The 21,809-nt window shown below is 29.0% G+C and overlaps 1 protein-coding gene across 1 annotated transcript in view; it reads left to right on the top strand.

Moving 5' to 3' along the window:
• The window catches only part of LOC100210256 (methylcrotonoyl-CoA carboxylase beta chain, mitochondrial), a 63,088-nt gene extending 42,296 nt beyond the window's left edge, over nucleotides 1–20,792 (top strand). Inside the window, exons 13-15 of the mRNA XM_065796193.1 lie at nucleotides 7,029–7,143; nucleotides 8,436–8,533; nucleotides 20,382–20,792. Coding sequence (XP_065652265.1) covers nucleotides 7,029–7,143; nucleotides 8,436–8,533; nucleotides 20,382–20,499 — 331 coding nt within the window. The 3' untranslated portion in view covers nucleotides 20,500–20,792. The remainder of the gene's footprint in view (nucleotides 1–7,028; nucleotides 7,144–8,435; nucleotides 8,534–20,381) is intronic.
• The last annotated feature ends 1,017 nt before the right edge of the window (nucleotides 20,793–21,809 follow it).

Consider the following 21,809-nt stretch of genomic DNA (forward strand, 5'->3'; position numbering starts at 1 on the left):
TTAGTTGAACTAGTTAATTGTGAAGTAAGGTGGATTTTTTCACATTCGGAAAGTTTGCCCGGTTCTGTTCGATAACCTGCAGAGCATATTGCAGCTGTTCTTTGCTCTTAAATCGGCCAGACTTTGTTGCATCTTGGATCAAGGCAACTCCTCGTTCTGCATGGTCGTTTGTTACTGCCTGGGATTTCACGATTGCCTCTGCAACCTTGAAGTCATCTCTCCTGTTCCATGATTCAGGATCTTCGGCCAGGAATCCATCTGGCATGCCCAGAATAGAAAACAGGTTTCTGCTTCTTTTTGAGACAAAATCAGGAAGCGTCTTTTGTTGTACTGTCGCCAAGTCCACCACGACACGTTTCAAAGGTACTTCTTCTCCTTCCTGTTCTAATGATCTTTTAACAATTTCGCGCTTCGTAGTGAAATCCACTTCTGGATCGAAGAGGCTGAAAAGGATCAAATCTTCTGACAGGTACCAAAGATGGCCCGCAAGCTTGCGTGATGTTGCGGCACCAATATCTTGATCAGGGTAAGCCTGGAGTTGTTGAATAAGTTGTAGATCATTCCTAGCGGCTTTGTAAGCCAGAGGCGCCAAAAACCAGAACGTGATATAAACCTTTGCAAGAAATATGTTCACACGTAGGAGGCCACGAGACTCTCGCAAGGTCAGCTTAAACTGTGATCGAAACAGCCAAACCTTTATACTGTAAATGGCTTTCGCCATCCATCGAGCTTGATACATTGACCCAGGCGCTCGAAAATTCTTCCGAAATTCTTCAGAAAAATCTGTAGACTTTCTTCCTAAAAAGATGAGCATCAGTTTGAGCAGCTCGCGATAGTCATCTCGTGGCTGATGATCTTGCAGCTGCTGTTCACAGAAAACAATGATTACATGTTTGACTTCGGAGAGTTCAGCTGAGGCAACATCATCCGAAATAGCATCTTCATAACTTTCCTGGTCAAAGGATGACCACTGTGCTTGAAATCGTTTGAAAACGAGTATTTCCGGAGCTTTACTGGGTCCCATACAGACACAAAAAGCAGCAGCCAATACCAGTTCCATGATGTGATGTCGACAACCAAAGTGCAGTAGAGGCCGCCCTAGTAGCTGTTCGAGAAGAACGCAAGCGCCAGACAGCCGACCGGTGTTGGAAGAGGTTGTATCGAAACACATACCATGGACAAAGTTTTCCAGCTCCCATTTTCGGATAGCATCATAGACTGCTTTGGCCTCGTCTTGTCCAGTGCCTAAAAAGTAATTTATAGTAGTCTTTATTAAAGTTTGTCTGACATGATTTCACATTCACATTTCATAATAATAAATGATTTCGAAATTTATAAAAACATTTAACTAAAATAAAAGTATATTATACATATATATTATACCATATATATTATACCATTATATATTATACCATTATGTATTACCTGCAGGAATCTTTGGAATATCCAAAAGCTTTGTCTTCCCCATTGTTGTGACAAGAATGGGCAACCTATCCACCTTCTCTGTTCCAGTCAGATCTTGCATCAGCTTGCCATCCCAGTGTACTGTAAGAGCAGTATTTGGCTTGAAATGTTGAATGATTCCGGAGGCAATTTGCTGTCGGTGTTTCCAACGGAGTCGTTGGATGGTTGATCTATTCAAAGCGAGTGATTCAGCGTCTTGTCCAAGAGCCCTCGAAGCCTCAATGATGACCATCATAGCAGCCTTGTCGCTCATTTTATTTCTATCAAGCATAGATGCCAGCTGTGGTGAAACAACACTTTGGCGTCCTCGCTTTCGTGATGAAGAAGAAGGAGTAACAGTCTCATCAAGATCCTCATCTTCAGGTTCAGACTGACTTTCTTCTGAATCAGCGCTGCTGCTCTCCAACACAGCTTTTTCTAGCAAGGTGTTTTTATCAAGTTGAGATCGATGTACTCTCTTTTGCAATATCTGCTTTCTCTCATTCTGCTTTTTTTGTTGTTGAAGCAGAACCTTATCGATTCCGCCCATGCAGCCAGGTCGTCCCTTTTTTCTTTGAGATTCCAGAAAGACCTTATCTTCTTGATTCTCAATTAGCTCCATGGCGTCAGCATGTGCAATGTCGAACAGTTCTTCTATTGCGGCTGAAAATGCGGTTTCATTTGTTTGTTGAGTCTCGGTCTTGCGGCTCTTGTTTTTCTTTAGACTTTTCCACTCAAAGAATAATTGCTCAAGCTTTTTGATGGAATCTTGATGATGCCTGGTTGGAATTTTAGCTCGAAACCAGAAATCTTCAACTTTCTCAATAGCGTGGGTTGCAGCCTTTCGAATATCCTCTTTCAAAACATTGTGGAGATGTAGAAAGTGACCAAGAACCTGCTTCCCTGATGGCAATTTACTACCTTCAATTCTTTCAGCAGGGCTAACAAGATAAATTTGTGAACGCAATGCCATCTGAAAATGCCAAACAGATTTATACTAATCATCATAATATTATAACATAATATTAAACTATGCAATTTTTGGCATAAACAAATTACAAAATTACACATGCCATTGACATGCCATGCAATAATACAAAACGAAATCTACAGTCATACAGACTCCCTCATATAATTATATATATAACATAATATATTTTATAATTAAATTGACATACTAACCTTTGCTGATTGCTGATATCTGTGATTATTGATAACTATTAAATAGAAATTTTATTTTGATTAATTAACAAACAACAGTAGAAGAAGAAATTTATAATACAAGATGGCTACAAAGAACTAGCACAAGATTTATTTAAATATTATATAAGATGCCCAATAGGTGCTAATATTAAATTATATTACATGTTTAGTTTTGTTTACTGAAAAAAATGACTGAAGAAAATTATGAATTAATAAAATTACTGAGGAAAATTATAAATTATTTATTTAGATATATTGAAGAACATTTTTTTATGCGTTATTACCTTTATATTTATTATAATTTTATATTTAATTATTTTTTAGATTAGTACATTATTGAAACATGATATCTAGTTCAAATTATTGATTGAAATATATTTATTCATTTAATATTCAAAATCATTTATTGAAAAGAACCTGAAATTTTTTTTCGCCGATTTTGGTATACTCACAAAACTAAAGCTTAGTTGAGCCACCTCTAAATATTGTTCAATCCTGCTCATATTTGGCCTGAATTATTTTTTTATATATTGGAACTCATCTGAGGGGTCAGACAATGATATTTTAAAACTTCAAAAATAAGGGCCACCCTTATATATATATGTGTATATATATATATATATATATATATATATATATATATATATATATATATATATATATATATCTATATATATATATATATATATATATATATTAGGGGTATGACTAAAAAGCACATTTCATTTTTTCGGAAAAGGCATAGCGACAAAAGATGAACTTTTTCTTGTGTAAACTTAAAATAATATTACTTTTTCCAAATTGAAAAAAAACTCCCCACCTGTACAGATAAAAAATTGGTCCCAAGCTGTCTAAAAATTCCAAAAGTTTAAGTTTTTGAATTTACAGTAGGGACAGGGGAGCGGCTGGATTTTGTTGGAGTGGAAGCTTCAAAATTGAGTGGCTCTTGTGCTTTTTAAAGGAATATGTTTTTTTGTTTTTTTTACTTTAGACAAACTTTATTCATTTGTTTAACATTGAATTTCTATTTCTTTGAAATATTTTTTTTAAGTTACGGTCTTGCCAAAATGTAATAAAAATGATTATTTTAATAATTTTGTACTACGAAGTACTATCCTTTAATGGTATTACTTAATATGTTTTATTTAAAAAAAAGTAAATTATATATGAAAACATTGCCGTATTACATATATTGCTTTATATTATAATTTTATACTGGTATTATGCTGTTAAGTATTTGATGTGCAATTTAATGATTAAAGGTTATTCATACCTTTAAAATTATAATAAAGTATGCGATCGATAATTTGGAACAATGATTTTTGTTTTAAAACTTGTCACAAACACATTAAATTATTTTTTTTTTGCGTGATAACATTAAGTAATCATAGTTTTAATTAAAAACATCAACTAAGGAGTCAAAGTGTTTCTCTTAATTAAAATGTCATTGAAACAGTTAGAAAAAGCAAAAAAAAATTCCGCTCAACAATCTACTCCTACATCATTACTTGCAATCGCTAAAGCATCTGAATCTAGCAAAACTACTGTTAGTACGGTCATAAAACAATATTAGAGCTCTCAATCTATCGAACAAGCAAAGGATCTGGAAAAAAGAGTGGTTTTAAGGATAAGAAAGCAGCAATTAGTATTCGATGATCATCAAGCAAAATCCTGGCTTATCAAACAGAGAACGACCCAAAAAGTATAAAGTTTCAGAGTTTTTTAAATATTAAATTTTGGCAAGCAATATGCAGCTGTGGTTTGAGATCTTGAGCTTTTGTCACATCATCAACTTTAAACTCAGATGTTTACATCAAAAATTACTTGCAAGCTAGACTTTAGCAATTTTATTGAAGTCACGATGTCCCCTGTTGGTTCTGGCCTAATCATGCTTGTCATTATTCTAAAAATGGTACAATTCGAGAGACATCAAATTCATACCAACAAGCTTGAATCCATTAATCTACACACAGTTTCGTTCCATTGAGAAATTTTGGGGAATTGGCAAAGGATATTTACGTAAGAGTGGCAAAATAATAAGTACAGCTAAAGATTCAATTAGAAAGTGGACATTAGTAGGGAAAAAAATTGTAAAAGACACTGTGCAGAAGTTGATGTCGTCAATAAGCATAAATGTTCTTTATTTGAAATAATGAAAAATATTAAAATAAATAGCACTTTTATAATCTTCAAGTTTTTTAGATTAAAATAAATATTGAAGTTTTTGCATTAGTTTAACTATTTTTCATTATTTTTGAATTTTTTATTGTTTTGAATTTAACGATTGCATGTTTTACCCAGTGGGACATACAAAAGAGTTATTTTAAACGTCTTTTGAATGTTTCGGATGCCTTTTGAGCGTTATGGATATCTTTAGTACCCTTTAGGTACCCTGCCCCCTGGGTAGAATTAGAATTAAAATTTGAACTAAAAACTTCAGTTTTGGGTGAATAATATATAGAAAAAAGTGTTTACCCAAAAGAAGTTTTTACCCGAAACATTTTTCTTTTCAAATGTAATATCCGGTTGTAGAGTAGTGATAGTAATACATTAACCTTGTAATCATGAGTTGATTAAAATTTTATTGCTGTAATTGGTATAGTTTTGGGTTGGCAAATGTGATAAAAAAAATTCCAAAGCTTGCGATTTTTGTTCATAAAATTCGGGAGCATTTGCAATCATGTGTATATTTGAGAGGATTGGGGGGGGGGTAGGCTCTTTAACTTTTTTCATGTACTTTAAATGTAAAACATTTTTGTAATCCATTCATTTTTTATTTAAAGAAAGACTGTTTTATGGTTTTTATCCAAGATTTTTTATCAGCTGTTTTAAATTTTAAACAATGATAAGCTGCAACCATTAAGTTTACTTCTCCGTCTACTTTTGTTTCTAAAAGTTTCAACAAGGTCTTGACTAGAATTAGAAGCACTTTCTGCACTGCACTGTAGAACAAAATAAACAGTGACAAATTTTTTTAAAATCTTCTTTAATCTGGAAAAAAATATATTATATATAGCGATATATACACATAGCACATAGCCACAATAAGTTCCAGTTTAATGAACTGGTTTTCAACCATTCTGTCTAAAGTAATGTTATTTTTAACAAATCAAAGAAAAATCAGTTTTCAGGTCTAAAAAATCTTTAATTGTTATATAACTTGCAGACTTTTCTGTTTGAGCTAATTCAAGAGCTAATTTATGTAATTGCTTTACAGATAATGAATAAAAAATTTTAAATTTTCTAAAAGCCTTGAGATACTGTCTATCTTATTGTCTCCATTATCGCAATGATCTAAACATTTTATTGTCTCAAATTTTTTTACTAACCAACCTTTGTTTGTTTCCTAATGGACTCTTATAACCTTTAAATTTTTTTCTTACTTCACTTTCTATTTTGCAAAATTTTTTCGCGCAACATTTTTTGAACATGCAATACTTTCCGATCATTTAAAACTTGTGTTTTATCTTTCAAGATGATGAGTTTTTTTATTTTTCATCAAATAAATCTTTCTCTTTTGAAACCACATTTTTGCCTTTATGGTTTTGTGTTTGTTTAAATTCTTTCTATTCCTTTTTAAATCAACATTCTTGTCTATAAATGACATATCAAAAGTAAAAGAATTTATTAAAGATATTGTAACTAAAAAAAAAGATATTGGGTGTACCTTATCATTGTTTAAAATTTAAAACAACTGATAAAAAATCTTGAATAAAAACCATAAAGTAGTCTTTCTTTAAATAGAAAATGTACAAAAATATTATATATTTAAAGTACATGAAAAAATTAAAACGCCTGTGTTCCCCTCCCCTCCCTCCCCCCTCCCCTCCCCCCTCCCCAACCTCTCAAATATACACATGACTGCAAATGGTTAAGACCTCTTCCCATCATTTTTACCAAAAAACAAAACAAATGTAAAAGAAGACAAATAAAGCTACAAAATAACTTTCATGTTGTTTTTGAAATTTTGTTAAGTGACCCATACTATAAATGCAAAAACTTGAATTTTCTTGCATTTTTAGACATCTGGGACCACATTTTCATCTGCACTGGTGGGGAGGTTTTTTTTGAATTTGGAAAAAAAGTATTATTATTTTAAGTTAATACAAGAAAAAGTTCATCTTTCGCCACTATGCCATTTCCGAAAAAATGAAATGTGCTTTTTAGTCATACCCCTAATATATATATATTGAGAGATATATATAGATGTATGTATATATGTATATATATATATATTTATGTATGTATGTATATATGTGTATATATATATATATATATATATATATATGTATAAATATATAATATATATATAATATATATACATATATATATATAAATATATATAATATTCACAATATATATATATATATATATTTGTTTAGTCCTCGGTTTTTATATATGTGGCCTAATGCAAGAATATCAGTAATGGGTGGTGAACAAGCTGGAACGGTTTTATCAACCATTAAAAAAACTCAACTTAAGAAAGAAGGAAAAAAGGTAATTAAAAATAATTATATTAAGTTGGTTGATTTCACTATTCTATATTGTATAAACTCAGAATTTCTAAAATTTTGAATGTAGAAACATTTGCTGTTTCATTTAAAGATTTTATATTTAACTTTTTAGTTATTCAAAAAACAATTTTTAATGTTGCAAAGATATCTTATATAAAGTTTAAAAAAAAATTAATAAGTTGCAATTTAAAACCAGTATTTAATATCTAAACAACAGTATTTAAAATGAGCTGTATTAAAATTTATAACATTTTTTTTGCCTAATGTTTTTAGCAGCAAAACTTTAATATTATATGCTATTTATACTATAATAAACAAATTATTAAAAAGATTTTATTATAATTAATATACAAAAACTATTAAAATTATTCATTATAAAACTTATGTTGTATGCATTTTATGTATGAAACTGTTAAGGTGGATTTCCAATAACAGGAAATTTTCTGCAAAGCAGAACGGAAAAGAAAACGGAAAAATCTAATCATTTAACATAACATTTTTTTGTTACATGATTATTTTTTATATTTTTTTTTCTACTGTTCCTCTGTAAATTTCCTGTAAGTGGAAATCTGCTTTTATGTACACATAAAAGCATTTTTGCCATAAGTTGCAAAGGAAAAATGGTGTTATGAACATGTAACAATTGAATACAGTTACTGCACTTTTACAACTGTTTAATTTGTTGAACCAAATGCTAATAAATAAGTGGAAAAGCTTAGCTCTGTCATTTTTATGCAGTAAATTTTTTGAACCTTATAAACAGGTTAAAGGGTGATTTCATAATGCCATACAAATTTAGTTGACAAATAATAGAACAAAAAACAATAAATAAACTTTAAAATTATTATTAATATTTATTGATTATAATTATACAGTAACTATTTTTAAATTTTACAATTTAAAACAATTTAAAATGTTGTTTGCTTTAAAACTATAGCTATTGTTATAATTGAGCCGTTTATTTTGAAAAGTGGCGTAAGTCACTTTGTTTTAAAACAGAGATTTTTAAAGGTTTGTGTTTAAACATGTTTAAATATATTGTTGCCGTATTTCAAAAAGATTTACTTGTATTTGTTGACTCAGGGTGCTTAAATTTTTATTATTATAAATAATTTTGTTTAGTCATTGTTATCAATAACTTGATTTTTTTTTAAAAGGTGACTTATGCCACTTTCAAAACAAGCAGCTCAATTTATTTATTATAAACTAAATTAGTTTATTTATTTCAATTAGTGTTAAATTAAAATTAGTATCAAGATTTTTTAATTTTTTTAGTTAACTCAAGAAGAAGAAGCAAAAATTGATGCAGAATTAAAAATGCCATTAATAAAACAGTTTGAACATGAAGGACACCCATACTATTCAAGTGCAAGGCAAGTTGGTTTAAAACATTTTCTTATGTTACTTTTGACACAAATCATTATTTTTTGAGTTTTTAATGAATAGTCTCCTCCGTGTAAAGGCTCAGATACGTTACTTTCTTGCAGTACTATCATTTTTTAAGTAGGTTTTATAGTAACATAAGTAAACAAATTATGAATAACAAAATTATACATAGCATCAGTAACATAAGTAAATAAAAATAAATAGCAGTAGTACAGTAGGTAAGAAATAGTAAAAAACAGCAGTTTTATAACATAAACAGTTAAAGGCAATTTATTTACGGTAAAAAATTTTTAAATTATAATCATGCATTGCTTTGTGAAAATAAATTTTTTGTTGTCACTTCAGCATTATTTGTATAATAGTATCATTTTGTTGTTGTTTTATTTGTAGACTAATATCATTTTGTTGTTGTTTTATTTGTATAATAGTATCATTTTGTTATTGTTTTGATTGTATAATAGTATCATTTTGTTATTGTTTTATTTGTATAATAGTATCATTTTGTTATTGTTTTATTTGTATAATAGTATCATTTTGTTGTTGTTTTATTTGTATAATAGTATCATTTTATTGTTTAGCTCTTCTAGGAATAACTATAACTTGTTTGTTTTGATCTTTATTTAAATTCTTCAAAATAACTACTCAACAAGTACCTCTATTACTATTAACTTCAAAAGTTGTTATGATGTATTGAAAAACTTGAAGTAGATTTTTTTCTTTAAGTTTCTTTTGATTAGTTTAAGTAACCTGATCTATTCGATGATAGTTTAGTTTTTAGTAAAGTATTGTTACAAAATGCAATATTATGGGTTGTATATCATAAAATTTAAATTGCGTCTCTTAGTTCACAGAGTATGTATGTGTCACTGAATATAAAATGTTGTTATAATTTTCTGTTTTGACTTATTTTGAATTAATTTCCTTTTCGACTTAATTTAAGTTAACTTTTTTAGAAACAAAAGTAGTGAATTATTAGCAATACTACATTCATATGGTATAGATAGGTATAAATCAATTGCACAACAGTGAACACATATTGTGCATATTATAATATTGTATCTCTCTGATGCTAAGTTAAATTTCATTGAATTTTCTGCTTATAGCTGGTGGTATAAAAAAAGTAGAAAACCATACACAGCTGTATTAGTTGTAGAGTACATAGAAAACCATACACAGCTGTATTAGTTGTAGAGTACATAGAAAACCATACACAGCTGTATTAGTTGTAGAGTACATAGAAAACCATACACAGCTGTATTAGTTGTAGAGTACATAGAAAACCATACACAGCTGTATTAGTTGTAGAGTACATAAAAAAATACTGTAAAAAAGCATGGTACATCAACATCCTGCTATTGTATAATAAATTAAAGTCATTTATATAAAACAAAAGTTTTATTTGTATATATTTTTTTTCTTTTTAAAATTTTTATATATATCATTTTTAAGTTGATCACTTCAAACACTGATTAACTAAGCATAATACATTCTATGTGAAAGAATCACGCTTATCGAAGTAAACAATTATCGAAGTAAATAATTGTAGCAATACAAAATGACAATAATTTAATAAAACCATTTTATTTGTTTAATAACATTTTATATACAGTAGAAAATTTAAAAATTATAATCATGTAGCATTTTTTTAAAATACTTTGAGACCACAAATTATAACTTTTTATGAAAAACCTAAGCATTAGCTTGAATGTTTCTTAACTTTAAGTAGACTCCTAACAATTAATGCATTATTTCTTTGGCAGTAGACATAACCATAAATAGCTTTGTGTTTTTTATTGATTGACATCTTTTTAAAAAAAAGTATTAAATTTTCTTTAATAAATATTTTGTTGTGAGGTTTTTAGAACTATTAATAGTGAATAAGATTCTCGAATTTTTTTAAAATAATTATTTCTAACATTCAAGTTTATTCTAATCTGCTTTATTTAATTTAATTTTTTTACTTAAATCTGTTTGATTGTTTTTAAAAATCCCCAAGAACTATTTGTAAACTTTTAATAGAAGCACTCCTCAAAAGATATATTTTATTAAAATAAAATTAAAAAATGGTCTCCTTTCATTGTCTACTACATCTATTAGACTATAGGTGTAATGCAGTGTACATATTCTAATTTTTTTTATCTTCAAACATGTACAGGTGCATATATATGGTTGTACAATAATCTATAAAAAAAAACAAAAAACAAGATGGCTACCAAACGAAAAAATTGCTTTATTCTTTATAAATTTAACATGTGAAATAATATACCACCTAATAATAATAAATTTTAAATTTCATAAAATAATCTCTCAGCGTTAAAAAATTTTGGCCACATGATATTTGTAACCCCTTCAAATCAAAAGGTGTTACAAATTTAAATTTGTTTTTACGTGTGGGGCAAGGATAGAAAGTTTTCAGGTTTTCTTTGTTACCAAGCTCTAATCATTACAATTTTTTGCAAAGCATCATTATTTGACATACATATAAAGGTATGAATGTTTGAAGTTTGCTTCATGTCTGAAAGTTAGCTCTATGTCTGGAAGTTAGCTCAAACACCAAAAAATGCTGGATCTGCCCCTAATAATAATAATAAAGTGTTGATGTAAGTATTTTAAATGTGTTATTAATTCCACACAGGCCTCATTATCTGATGACGTCTTTTTTTTTTAATGTTAATACACGTTCCCAAGGCTGAGAAGGCCACTTCAGACGAGGATGTTATGGTTACAACCATAATTACTCTCTCAACTCTATAACTCTGAAACACAGATTTTGACAAACAAAGCCAATTCTCGGAAAAAAAAATTGAGCGTGGTACTATCTGGGGGTGGTAGGGATTGAACTCAGAACTTTTTGCTTATGAAAAGAGCTCTCTACCACTACACCACTACCACATTGTTAATGTTAAAAATGAGTTGCTACCACCATAGTTGTAAGGCAGAATTGTTATGGAATACATGAATGGAAAATGAACCTTCAAAAACATGTTATTATAAACGATGAAGTGTTAGGGTTGACTCAACATGTTTTGAAGACTGGTTTTTCTCTTTACTTCTTCCAAGACTTAAAAAGTGCAGTGAAGAAATGTCATTTTTGGCGATATTCAGGTTTGAACATAGCAGTATTGGATGCATCTTATGCCCACTCATACCCAAAACATGCTAAACATGCCATTTTTAATTTTTTGAGTATTTAGATAAATAGATAAATTATTTTTAAATTTATTTACTTGATATTTTTAAAATATCAAGTAAATAAATTTAAAAATAATTTATCTATTGCTTTCTAGCCAGATGTTATTAAATGTGTAAGAGCTATTGAGTCTACGTGTAAAACTCTAGTTTTTAAGGGTTGTCCAGTATCTAAGTTTTTAAGGGTTGTCCAGTATCTAAGTTATGGTACAGTAAGTGTAAGTAGTTAATATACATTAACTTTTAAAAGCATGAATATAAGCTATTCTGTTAACTTACAAATTCAAGCAGAACAACATTTCATAATTTTCGAAGAATTGAAAAAATAAATTGTCTGAAAAACCCACTATAGCTATATTCCAAGCATTGCCCTATACTTCTATGCAATCACACAAAGTGTTGTTGGAAGAATTCCAACAACAGTTTGTGTGATTGATATACAGATGACAGATATACACACTGCTTGATTCTAAGGGTTTTAGGTTGAATTTGAAAAGACATGAGGTTTTTCTTCAGATTCTATTAATATGTATATATACAAGCTGAAATGTGCTGAAAATAAAATCCTAAGTGTTCCTTCTTAGTCCATAATTGATATTTTTCGAAATCTAGAAAATTGTGTTTAAAAAAAATCTCCTATTATAAATATCATAGAGACCCATATAACCATCCATTGTCTTTGTCTTCAAATTGTGGTTAATTTAATATATAATAATACCTTTAATAGCTTCACTAATAAAGCTCTTAAAGCGGTTGATGACTTAGAAATATTAACTTAAATAGTTTTATAACTACATTTTATAACATTTTTATTTTATAAACATTTATTTTTATTAATAAAAAATTTAATATCATTTTAAAAATCAAGTTAAATATTACATAACAAATGGCTAATCATTCAAGGCAAAAAAAATCATAATGAATTTAGAGGTTAAGTTTGTTTTTGTTGCTGTAACAAAATGGAAAGTTATGCTTTTTGTAGTATGCCATAATTGGTGACACTAGTTCAAGGCAATGTACACAAAGGATTCAGTTTTGATATAAATGCATTTCCCACTGGACATTGTTGCCATTGCAAAAATGATCTCAATGCCTAAAAGGTTATTATGTTAATTTATAATATAACCTTTTTGTATAATAATAATTTACTAAAAGTACAAACAACATTGCTCATATCAAGGAAAACCTATGAAAATGATTGAAGATATTTGGAAAAGTGGAAGAGAGTTACTTATAAAGATTGGAAGGGTTGCTCCAACTGGCGATCAATGCTTATATCCAATTTGTTGTATAGTATCAGACAAGCACAACCACAAGATTTTTAATTTAAGAGGTTATATCATTGAGTCAAATTTCTGCATTGAAAGGTTTCATTCTGCACAAATTGTTTTCAACTAGTTGGAAAGGGCATTGGGCGCCCATGCACAAGAACATCTGCTGTTCAAAATGCTAAGAATCTTATTCTTTCCAAGGATAGAAGATGTCAGACCAAATAACCTCAGCTGTTCTAAAGTTTCTGGTAAAGGCTGAAAATTCGTTACGATTATCCACTGGTAGATTTTTATTTATTGATTTATTTATAATAACCTTCTGCAATTTTCTAAAATAATTTTAGGAGGCTCACTGCTACCTATAGTACCAAAACCTAAGCTCCAAACAAATAAAGTAGTTTCTACTGATACTTGATGTCAAGAATAACCATGATGCCTGAAAATGTTGTTTGTGATATTTTTAGAGATTTACGAAAAGATCATCTTGTTTTAATATTTTGTAATTTAATTTAAATGGCAGTATATTAGTTTATTTACTTACAAAAAAATTTACAATAGTTAATATAACTCACGTAGTTTACAGTATGGGACTTTACTTCAAAAATCAGTGAAAGATTTTATGTACATTGAAGATCTCACAAGACTTATTTGCAAAATATGCTATTTACGTGGATTTGATACTTTAAAAGCCATTGTTAGAGCTGGAATTGATGGAGGACAGGGTTCACTGAAAGTTTAGTAACTTAACCATTTTTATATTATGGGAATAAAAGAAATAATATTAGAATTATTATTCAATTGTGATTAATTTTCAGATAATAATGAATATTTTTGATGAAGCAAAGTTAGAGGACCAAAGTAAAAATGAGAATGACTCAGGATTGAACAAGGTGATGATTCTGGCATTTAGCACGTAATTTCAAGGAGAATAACCATAATCTTAAAATGCTTATTAAATAAATTAAGTAAAAATTAATTAAAATTATTAAATAAAATCTAAATCAGCTCAAAATTTTTGTGGCTTCTGACCTAATGCTCATAAATGTACTTCTTGGCATATCAGTTAAAGATTTTGCCTAATTTTAATCATTTTTTACAATTACTTATTAAAACATTAAATCTTATAATAACAAAACAGTTTATTATAGAATCGTGGTAGAAAACATGCTTGTTGTTACTGTGCTGATACAATTAACTCGTTAGGTGGTTTGAGAACTTTTGCCTCCTTAATTTCAGATTACTATTGTTTCCAAGATGCAGTTTATCTTTATAAGACAATCAAATTGTTCAATAATATTTTTAACCCATGTTTGCTTAAGAATGATCCCAGAAAATTTATTCTTGATACCATCCCTCCTCCCGAGCTTCACATTTATGAGCATGTTGTAACAAAAATTGTTGAGGTTCTTATGGTCAATGAGGGTCTGAAATCCTTTTTTCGACATAAATACAGTATTGTAGCATGGGTATAATGTTGGTGGAATGGATGGACCTAACTGTGGTAAAGTTCTCAAATTATTGGATGAAATGATGCTGGTAACACCAATTCAGTTATATCTCTGCATTAAAACCCTGCAAAAGTTTAAAACATGTAACAATCATATATATATATATATATATATATATATATATATATATATATATATAAATATATATATATACAAATATATACAATATATATATATAAATCAGTAAAAACTAGGGTTTGGTAAAACCCCGCCTTTTTAGAACTGACGAGTCCGAACCAAGCCTACGAATATTTATCGGGTCCGGGTCGAATACGTCTTTTTAACTCGCAATTTTATCAATAGCATAAAAAGATTTTTCGTTTTCACGCCGATTTAAAAAAAAAAGGATTCGGTATATGTTACGGTAAATAACGACTTTTAACCGGCTTCAACGTCTAACTTAAGTACATTGTTTTATACTTTTATTATGATGTTAAACTACCAAATAATCTTGACATTACTTTTTTAAAATATTACGTTAGTATTTACAAGCATAGTTTAACGCTTTATACAGTTTTTCTAAATATGCAGTACTTTTTTTAGTTTTTGAAAACAAAAGAATTTTTTTTAATATTAGCAAATTTATTTCCGCAACTTGGCAAAATTGGACATTTTGCACTTTCTAATATTTTATGTAGTTCTTCAGTGTTAATGCTTGTGCGTTTCCTGTAGTATTTTCGTTATTTTCAGTTGAATGTTCCTGTTTATAATATGTGTTTTGCTGTTCTTCATCCTCATCAAATAATCTTTTCAGTAAATCTGTTGTAAATGTTTGTATTTTCTTTTATAGCATAGTACCATTTGCAAGAGAATCTAATAGCTCTTCTTATTCTTAGTTTTTAAGGCTATTCATTCGAGTTTTTATTGTCATTAATAGCTCTCTACTTGAATTACCATTGGGTTCTTTTAATTTTCTTAACATAAAATCAATTGCTAATCGGGTTGTTGCAAGATTAGCTTCGTCTCTGCTAAGTGCTTCAACAGTTAATTTAATAGGCTTTAGCGTATTTTCCAATTCATATAATAATTCAATATTAATATTTTCTATTAAATGTACACTTCTAATATCTTAAAGAGCTTCTTTAATGATATAAAATTATTTTTAAAATCTAGATAACATTTCGAGCAATGAGTTTCAACGAGTTCTTACGCTAACACTTTTAAAACAATCGCTAATATAAAAACATTTGATTAGAAAAAAATTTAAGTTATGAAGTTAGTGTGTATTCGGACATTCAAGGAAACATACATAAACTTGAATGTTCTCAAAACATCTAAAAAGCCGTGTTCAAGTTTAAGTTTCAAGTGAGATAGGTTGGGAATTTACAAACCCTACTACTGTAAGGTTTTCTAGATAAGAAAGGGATACAGTTCGACAACTCGCTTCTGCGTACGAAACAAGGGCTTCCAAGTTGCCGAAAATTCCATATATCTATGTGTAATTGGCCAAAAAATGCATTATGGGATGTCTTGCGGGACCAAATTCATATAAACAACATAATCAGTTATTACACTAAACACGGTTTATAATATATATACATAGATATATTACATTTTAAAATATTATTGGCTTTAGCTTTTCAGGAATCAAATTATTATTTGTAATCCCTTATATAATTAAATATGCCAGCTTTTTGTTCAGCCATCAATTGTGTAAACAAACGTGGAAAGAATGTTGAAAACAGTATATCTTTTTTTAGATTCCCTAAAGAGAAAAACAGGCAAGTAACTGTTCATCATATTTGATTTATCAAAAAAATAAATATATCAAAACTTTAAAGATATTTATAAAACAATGTAAATGCATAATATGATGAAAAATATTGATGCATAATATGATGGAAATAACTGCAACAAATTTATAAGGTTAACTTTTTTTTAGATGCAAACTTTGGGTTCATAATTGTTGTCGTCAAGATCTTGATACAAAATCTTGTGAAGAACTTAATCTTAATTATACAATTTGCAGTGAACATTTTGATTCATCCCAATACTATCTAGCTAACAATGGCAGTAAAAGAGCACTTGTAACTGCTGTACCAACAATTTTTAACTTTCCAAATCAACCATCTTCGTTAAATTTAAAGAGAAAACAACCAACTAACAGAACTTGTTTACAGGATAAAATACAAAAAAAAGAAGTCAGTAATACAATTGAATTTAGCGCAAGAAATAGTGTTGATACTACTGTTACAAATAATATATCAGCTGTCAAAACCAATTTTAGAAATAAATATTTGTCATCTCAAGTTAAGATTTTTCGTCTTAGAAAAAAAATAAAGAACTTACAGTTAAAGAACAAAATGTTACAAAATTGTGATGGTTCAATAGAACACGTTATAAATTTATCTAAAAAATTTTTAACTACTACCCAGCTACAATTTTTTGAAAGTCAATTACTTATGAATAATCGCGTTAAAAAAGGAAAGCGTTGGACTGTTAAAGATAAACTGTTAGCCTTGAGGATTATGTATCACAGTCCACAAACTTTTAAAATGCTAAGAAGAGTTTTTTCATTGCCTGCTAGAAGCACTATTTTAATGTTTCTAGAAAAATCTTTTGGGACCCTAGTATCTGGATTTTCAAATAAGGTTATGGCTTTATTAAAAATGAGAGTTGAAACCATGACAAAATTAGAAAGGAGCTGTAGCCTTGTTTTTGATGAAATGTCTTTGAAGCAACATCTGGATTATGACAAAAACAGTGACAAGGTCATTGGAATTCAATCGAATGGTAAACCAGTGAACCAAGTACTTGTATTGATGGTTCGAGGGTTATCAACAAAATGGAAACAACCAATTGCTTATTTTTATAGTAATAATGCCATGAGTTCAACCAATTTAGCTAAGATCTTAAATAATGCTATGGTTCATCTACATGCAATAGGTTTAGCTGTAAGATGTCTTGTTTTTGATCAAAGCTCAACTAATATTAGAGCTATTAAATTTCTAGGGTTTTCATTATTAAATCAACAAATTTTACATCCAACTACAAGAGCAAAGGTATATATAATATTTGATCCACCACATCTCATAAAAAGTATCAGAAATAATTTAATACAACATGACATTCTGTCTGATGGTAAAATAATCTCGTGGAAGCATCTGCAAGAGCTCTATAATTTGGAAAAGGTTAATGCTATCCGCCTTGCTCCAAAATTAACAGATGGTCATTTAGATCCAGGATCACAATTAGCCATGCGGGTAAAGTTGGCAACACAAATTTTTAGTAGTCAAGTTAGTACTGCTTTGAATGTATATGCTTCTACAAAACTAATGCCTGAAAAAGTTTTGTCTACATCCTTTTTTATTAAAAATATGGATATTTTATTTGACATAATGAATTCTCGTAAACTAATAGCAGATAAACCAACACGTTCTGCTTTAACGTTAAATAATAAGTTTATTCAACAGCTTGAAGATTTGAGAGTTTGGATTAAGGAGTGGTATTTTTGTGGTGCTCGTAGCCAAAAAGGTATATCCAGTCATTGGGGTTTAGATGTTACTATTTCTAACATTCTTTGTCTCACAAACGAATTGCTTCACAAGGATTTCTTTTATGTTTGCACAGCTCAGTTTAATCAAGACTGTTTAGAAAATTTTTTTGCATTAATACGAAGCAAAGGAGGTTGGAATGATAGACCAACAGCATTGCAATTTAAATCAGCATATCAAAATGCTTTAGTACTCCTTTCAATAGAGCAATCTAATTCTAACAGTAATCGTCTCCCAGAATCAGATTTTTTGGTTGCAGTTACCGTAGATTCAATTACCAACAAAGTATTTGAGAACCAAATTTCTACAAATGAAAAATTGATTTTTAAACAGCCATCTTCATTATTATCAAAAAAATTACAACCTTGTGTTTTACCAAATGTTTCAAGTGATTCACTTTCGCAGTCAGTTAAGCAAGTTTTAAAATCGATTGCAGAATATTTAATAAAGAAAGTTCAAATTTGTCAAAAATGTGTCCAAGTTCTTTCAAGTGTCACATCAAGTGGAAGTAACTTATTTAATACTGATTCTTTTTTAGAAAACTTGCTTAAAGATATGGAAACTGTTTTTATTTTACAAATCAAAATTTTAATTACTAAAAGAAACATCATACAACAAGTTATTAATGAAATAAAAAATCATTGCAATTTTAGATTTCTTTTTGATGAACATGTTGATCATGTCTTTCTCTTGAAAGAAAGTTTAATTAGAAACTTTGTTATTATGAGAATATCTTATTTCATACGCTTTTATAATCGAGATATGCAACCACGAAACAAGGCATGTAAAAAAAAAATGGCTCGTATTATCCATGAATAATGCTTGTGATAATGCAATTATAGATCCATGCTTACTTTTTGTATTAAATAGAAATGATTTTATTTTATTAATAAAAGATATTTCTTATTAAAAATAGTGTTTTTTTTCTCACAGCATCATTTATTAATTTAGAATCTAAATAAGAATATATTTAAACGAATAAGGTGATAACAATGCTTTTAAATAGCAGTTTTGCAATTTTTATCACTATCATAAATATATTCATGTTAAGTTAATGTTATACAAGTAAATTTATGAATAAGTTAACAATATCAAAAGTTTAGTTTTTAAAGGAGTTTTTTTCAAGCTGCCTGATATGATTGCTACCTAAATTTATGTTATTAATATTCATTAAGTTTACGTATTAACATTATTTTGGTCCCGCGAGACATCCCACAATGCTTTGCGGCTAAAATTACACTATTTTGTCGGGAGTTGGCAGCCCTTGGTACGAAACAAGGCCGAACAGTTAAATCATGAAACTCGCCGAGTCTTACACCGGGTATCGAATCCGGGTATTTACTCACGGACACGCCAAGTCCGATACCCGGAACCGAAAATCCTTATTAAAGCGCTTGTCTAATTTAATTCTTCAAAAGCTTGTTTTTCCATCAGTAGGTTCATCAGGAAGCATCTAAAATACAAGAATACACTAACATATATATATATATATACATATATATATACATATATATATATATATATATATATATATATATATATATATATATATATATATATATATATATATATATATATATATATATATAAACACACACATACATATACATACATTCATATGATTAACAAAAACCACGGATTGAAGCTTAAAAAAGTGGCTTCCATCTACAGCTCTATGAGAATTTAAACTATTTAAATACATGCATGTTTTAACTAATTTATATAATATATATGATCTCATTGTATAATAAAAAAAAAAATTTGATTTTTGAAAACTGTAATGAGAACAGAATGTAATGTAACAGAACCAAAAAAATAATTATAGTAGCGCGTAAGTCATAAAATTGTCAAACCATTAAAAGTATTATTATTTATTAAATCAATCACATTTTAAAAACAGAGACAATGGGCGGTCGTGTGGTTTTCTATAATATTTATAATAAGAGATAGCTAAAATAATAAAAATAATATTGTTTTTTAAACACTATTTTATGGATTTTGGAAAATATCAATTTTAGACTAAGAAGGAACGCTTGGGATTTTATTTTAAACACATTCCAGCTCGTACATATACATCTTAATAGAATCTTAATAGAATAAGAAGAAAAACCTCATGTCTTTTGAAATTCAACCTAAAACCCTTAGAATCAAGCAGTGTACAGTTTATATTAACTATAATAAATAACGAGATTAGTGAACTTTATAAAAGGTGCTACTTGGTTTCTTTTTCGCAATTTAGTACTTTGTTTATAAAGTTTTAAAATTAAAATTACTTAGATTTACTTAACTCGTATTGTATCGTAGTTTGAATATTATCAATTTTTTATATATTTAAATTTCTAGTTTCTTTTTATTTTTAAATTTATTGTTTAGGCTTTGGGATGATGGTGTCATTGACCCTGTTGACACAAGGACTGTACTTGGTTTAAGTATTAGCGCTTCTTTAAACGCTCCTATTTCTCCTACGCGGTTTGGAGTTTTTCGAATGTAATCTCTGCTCTGCATTTAAAAATGAATTTAATGATTTTGTTGGTATCATGAATAATAATTGTCTGGATGCGTTTTTTACCGTGCTTAAATATGTCATGTTAGATGAGTATTAAACATCATCTTATTCAGTTAAAAAGTATGATTTCAGCTAGATATAACTTTAATAACATTTTAAGGAGTTTAAATAAATGCGCATGATCATGTCTCAGGCTTGACTTTTTTAATTTAAACATTAAAAAGAGGTAAATTACACTATTGTAAACTGGCGAATTATTTAATATATTGTTTTTTGTTTTTGTATCGTATTTTCTTAAAACTAAATTTTTAAAAGATGTTTTAACTTTTAGCATCCGTTTACATAAAGTTAAAAATGCAGCCGTGATGCTTTGGTTAGAACCTGGCTCAAAACCAAAAGATGCAGAGTCTAGCCAGAGAATTGACGTTGCATCGAAGGAGGCATGAACCTCCTGGTTAAATGCTCTTCTGCGGTGCTTTATTTTAAGACCGTTAGGTTTTCTTGGTACACCTTAATAAATACTATTTTATTTTTTATTAAAATTCAATTAATGTAAAATAAAAATTGGCTAATAGTATATACCACCATGAAATAGAATATACCACCATATAAGACGATTTTAAATTTGTCTCAAAACCAAAAGATGCAGAGTCTAGCCAGATAATTGACGTTGCATGGAAGGAGTCTTCCAAAATTCGTTCTACCAAACAGACAAGTATCCTCTTTGAAGTTATTTGTCTAATTTTACTCAATAGTTTTCGATAGAGCAAAAAAATTATTCGCATTTCATTAAAGCAATGTCTTGACAATATTTGCTTGTTGCCCGGTTAGGCATCAAAAGTTCAAATTTTCTGCTATGTGTTTAATTGGTTATTTACTGTGTTTAAGATACAAGACAAAAAAAGAAGGAAAAGAAATATCAATTACATGGTGATATAGATTTCACTCTTTGAACTTGGTATGCAGCCGATACAACTAAGTTAAGTCAATGGCATGCGCAATGGACAAAAATAACTTATTGGCAACTTCTACCATACAGATTTTGATTATCAAGGTCGAAATTTTAAAGTCTATTAACTATATTTTGAGAAAAACTAAGGCCAGAAGTACCTGTTTTGCACTTAATTAATTGTGCGGCCGTGGCGCAGTGGTTAGAGCGCTTACTTTATAAGCAGGAGATCCGGGTTCGAAACGAGCTCTGGACAAATTTTCGCGTCACGGTAAGGAAGGAGGCGTGAACTTCCTTGTTAAATGCACTTCCGCGGTGCTCTGTGACAAGACCGTTAAGACTTCAC

Source organism: Hydra vulgaris, chromosome 04 (genome assembly GCF_038396675.1).
Source record: "Hydra vulgaris chromosome 04, alternate assembly HydraT2T_AEP".
NCBI classification, from domain to species: domain Eukaryota; kingdom Metazoa; phylum Cnidaria; class Hydrozoa; order Anthoathecata; family Hydridae; genus Hydra; species Hydra vulgaris.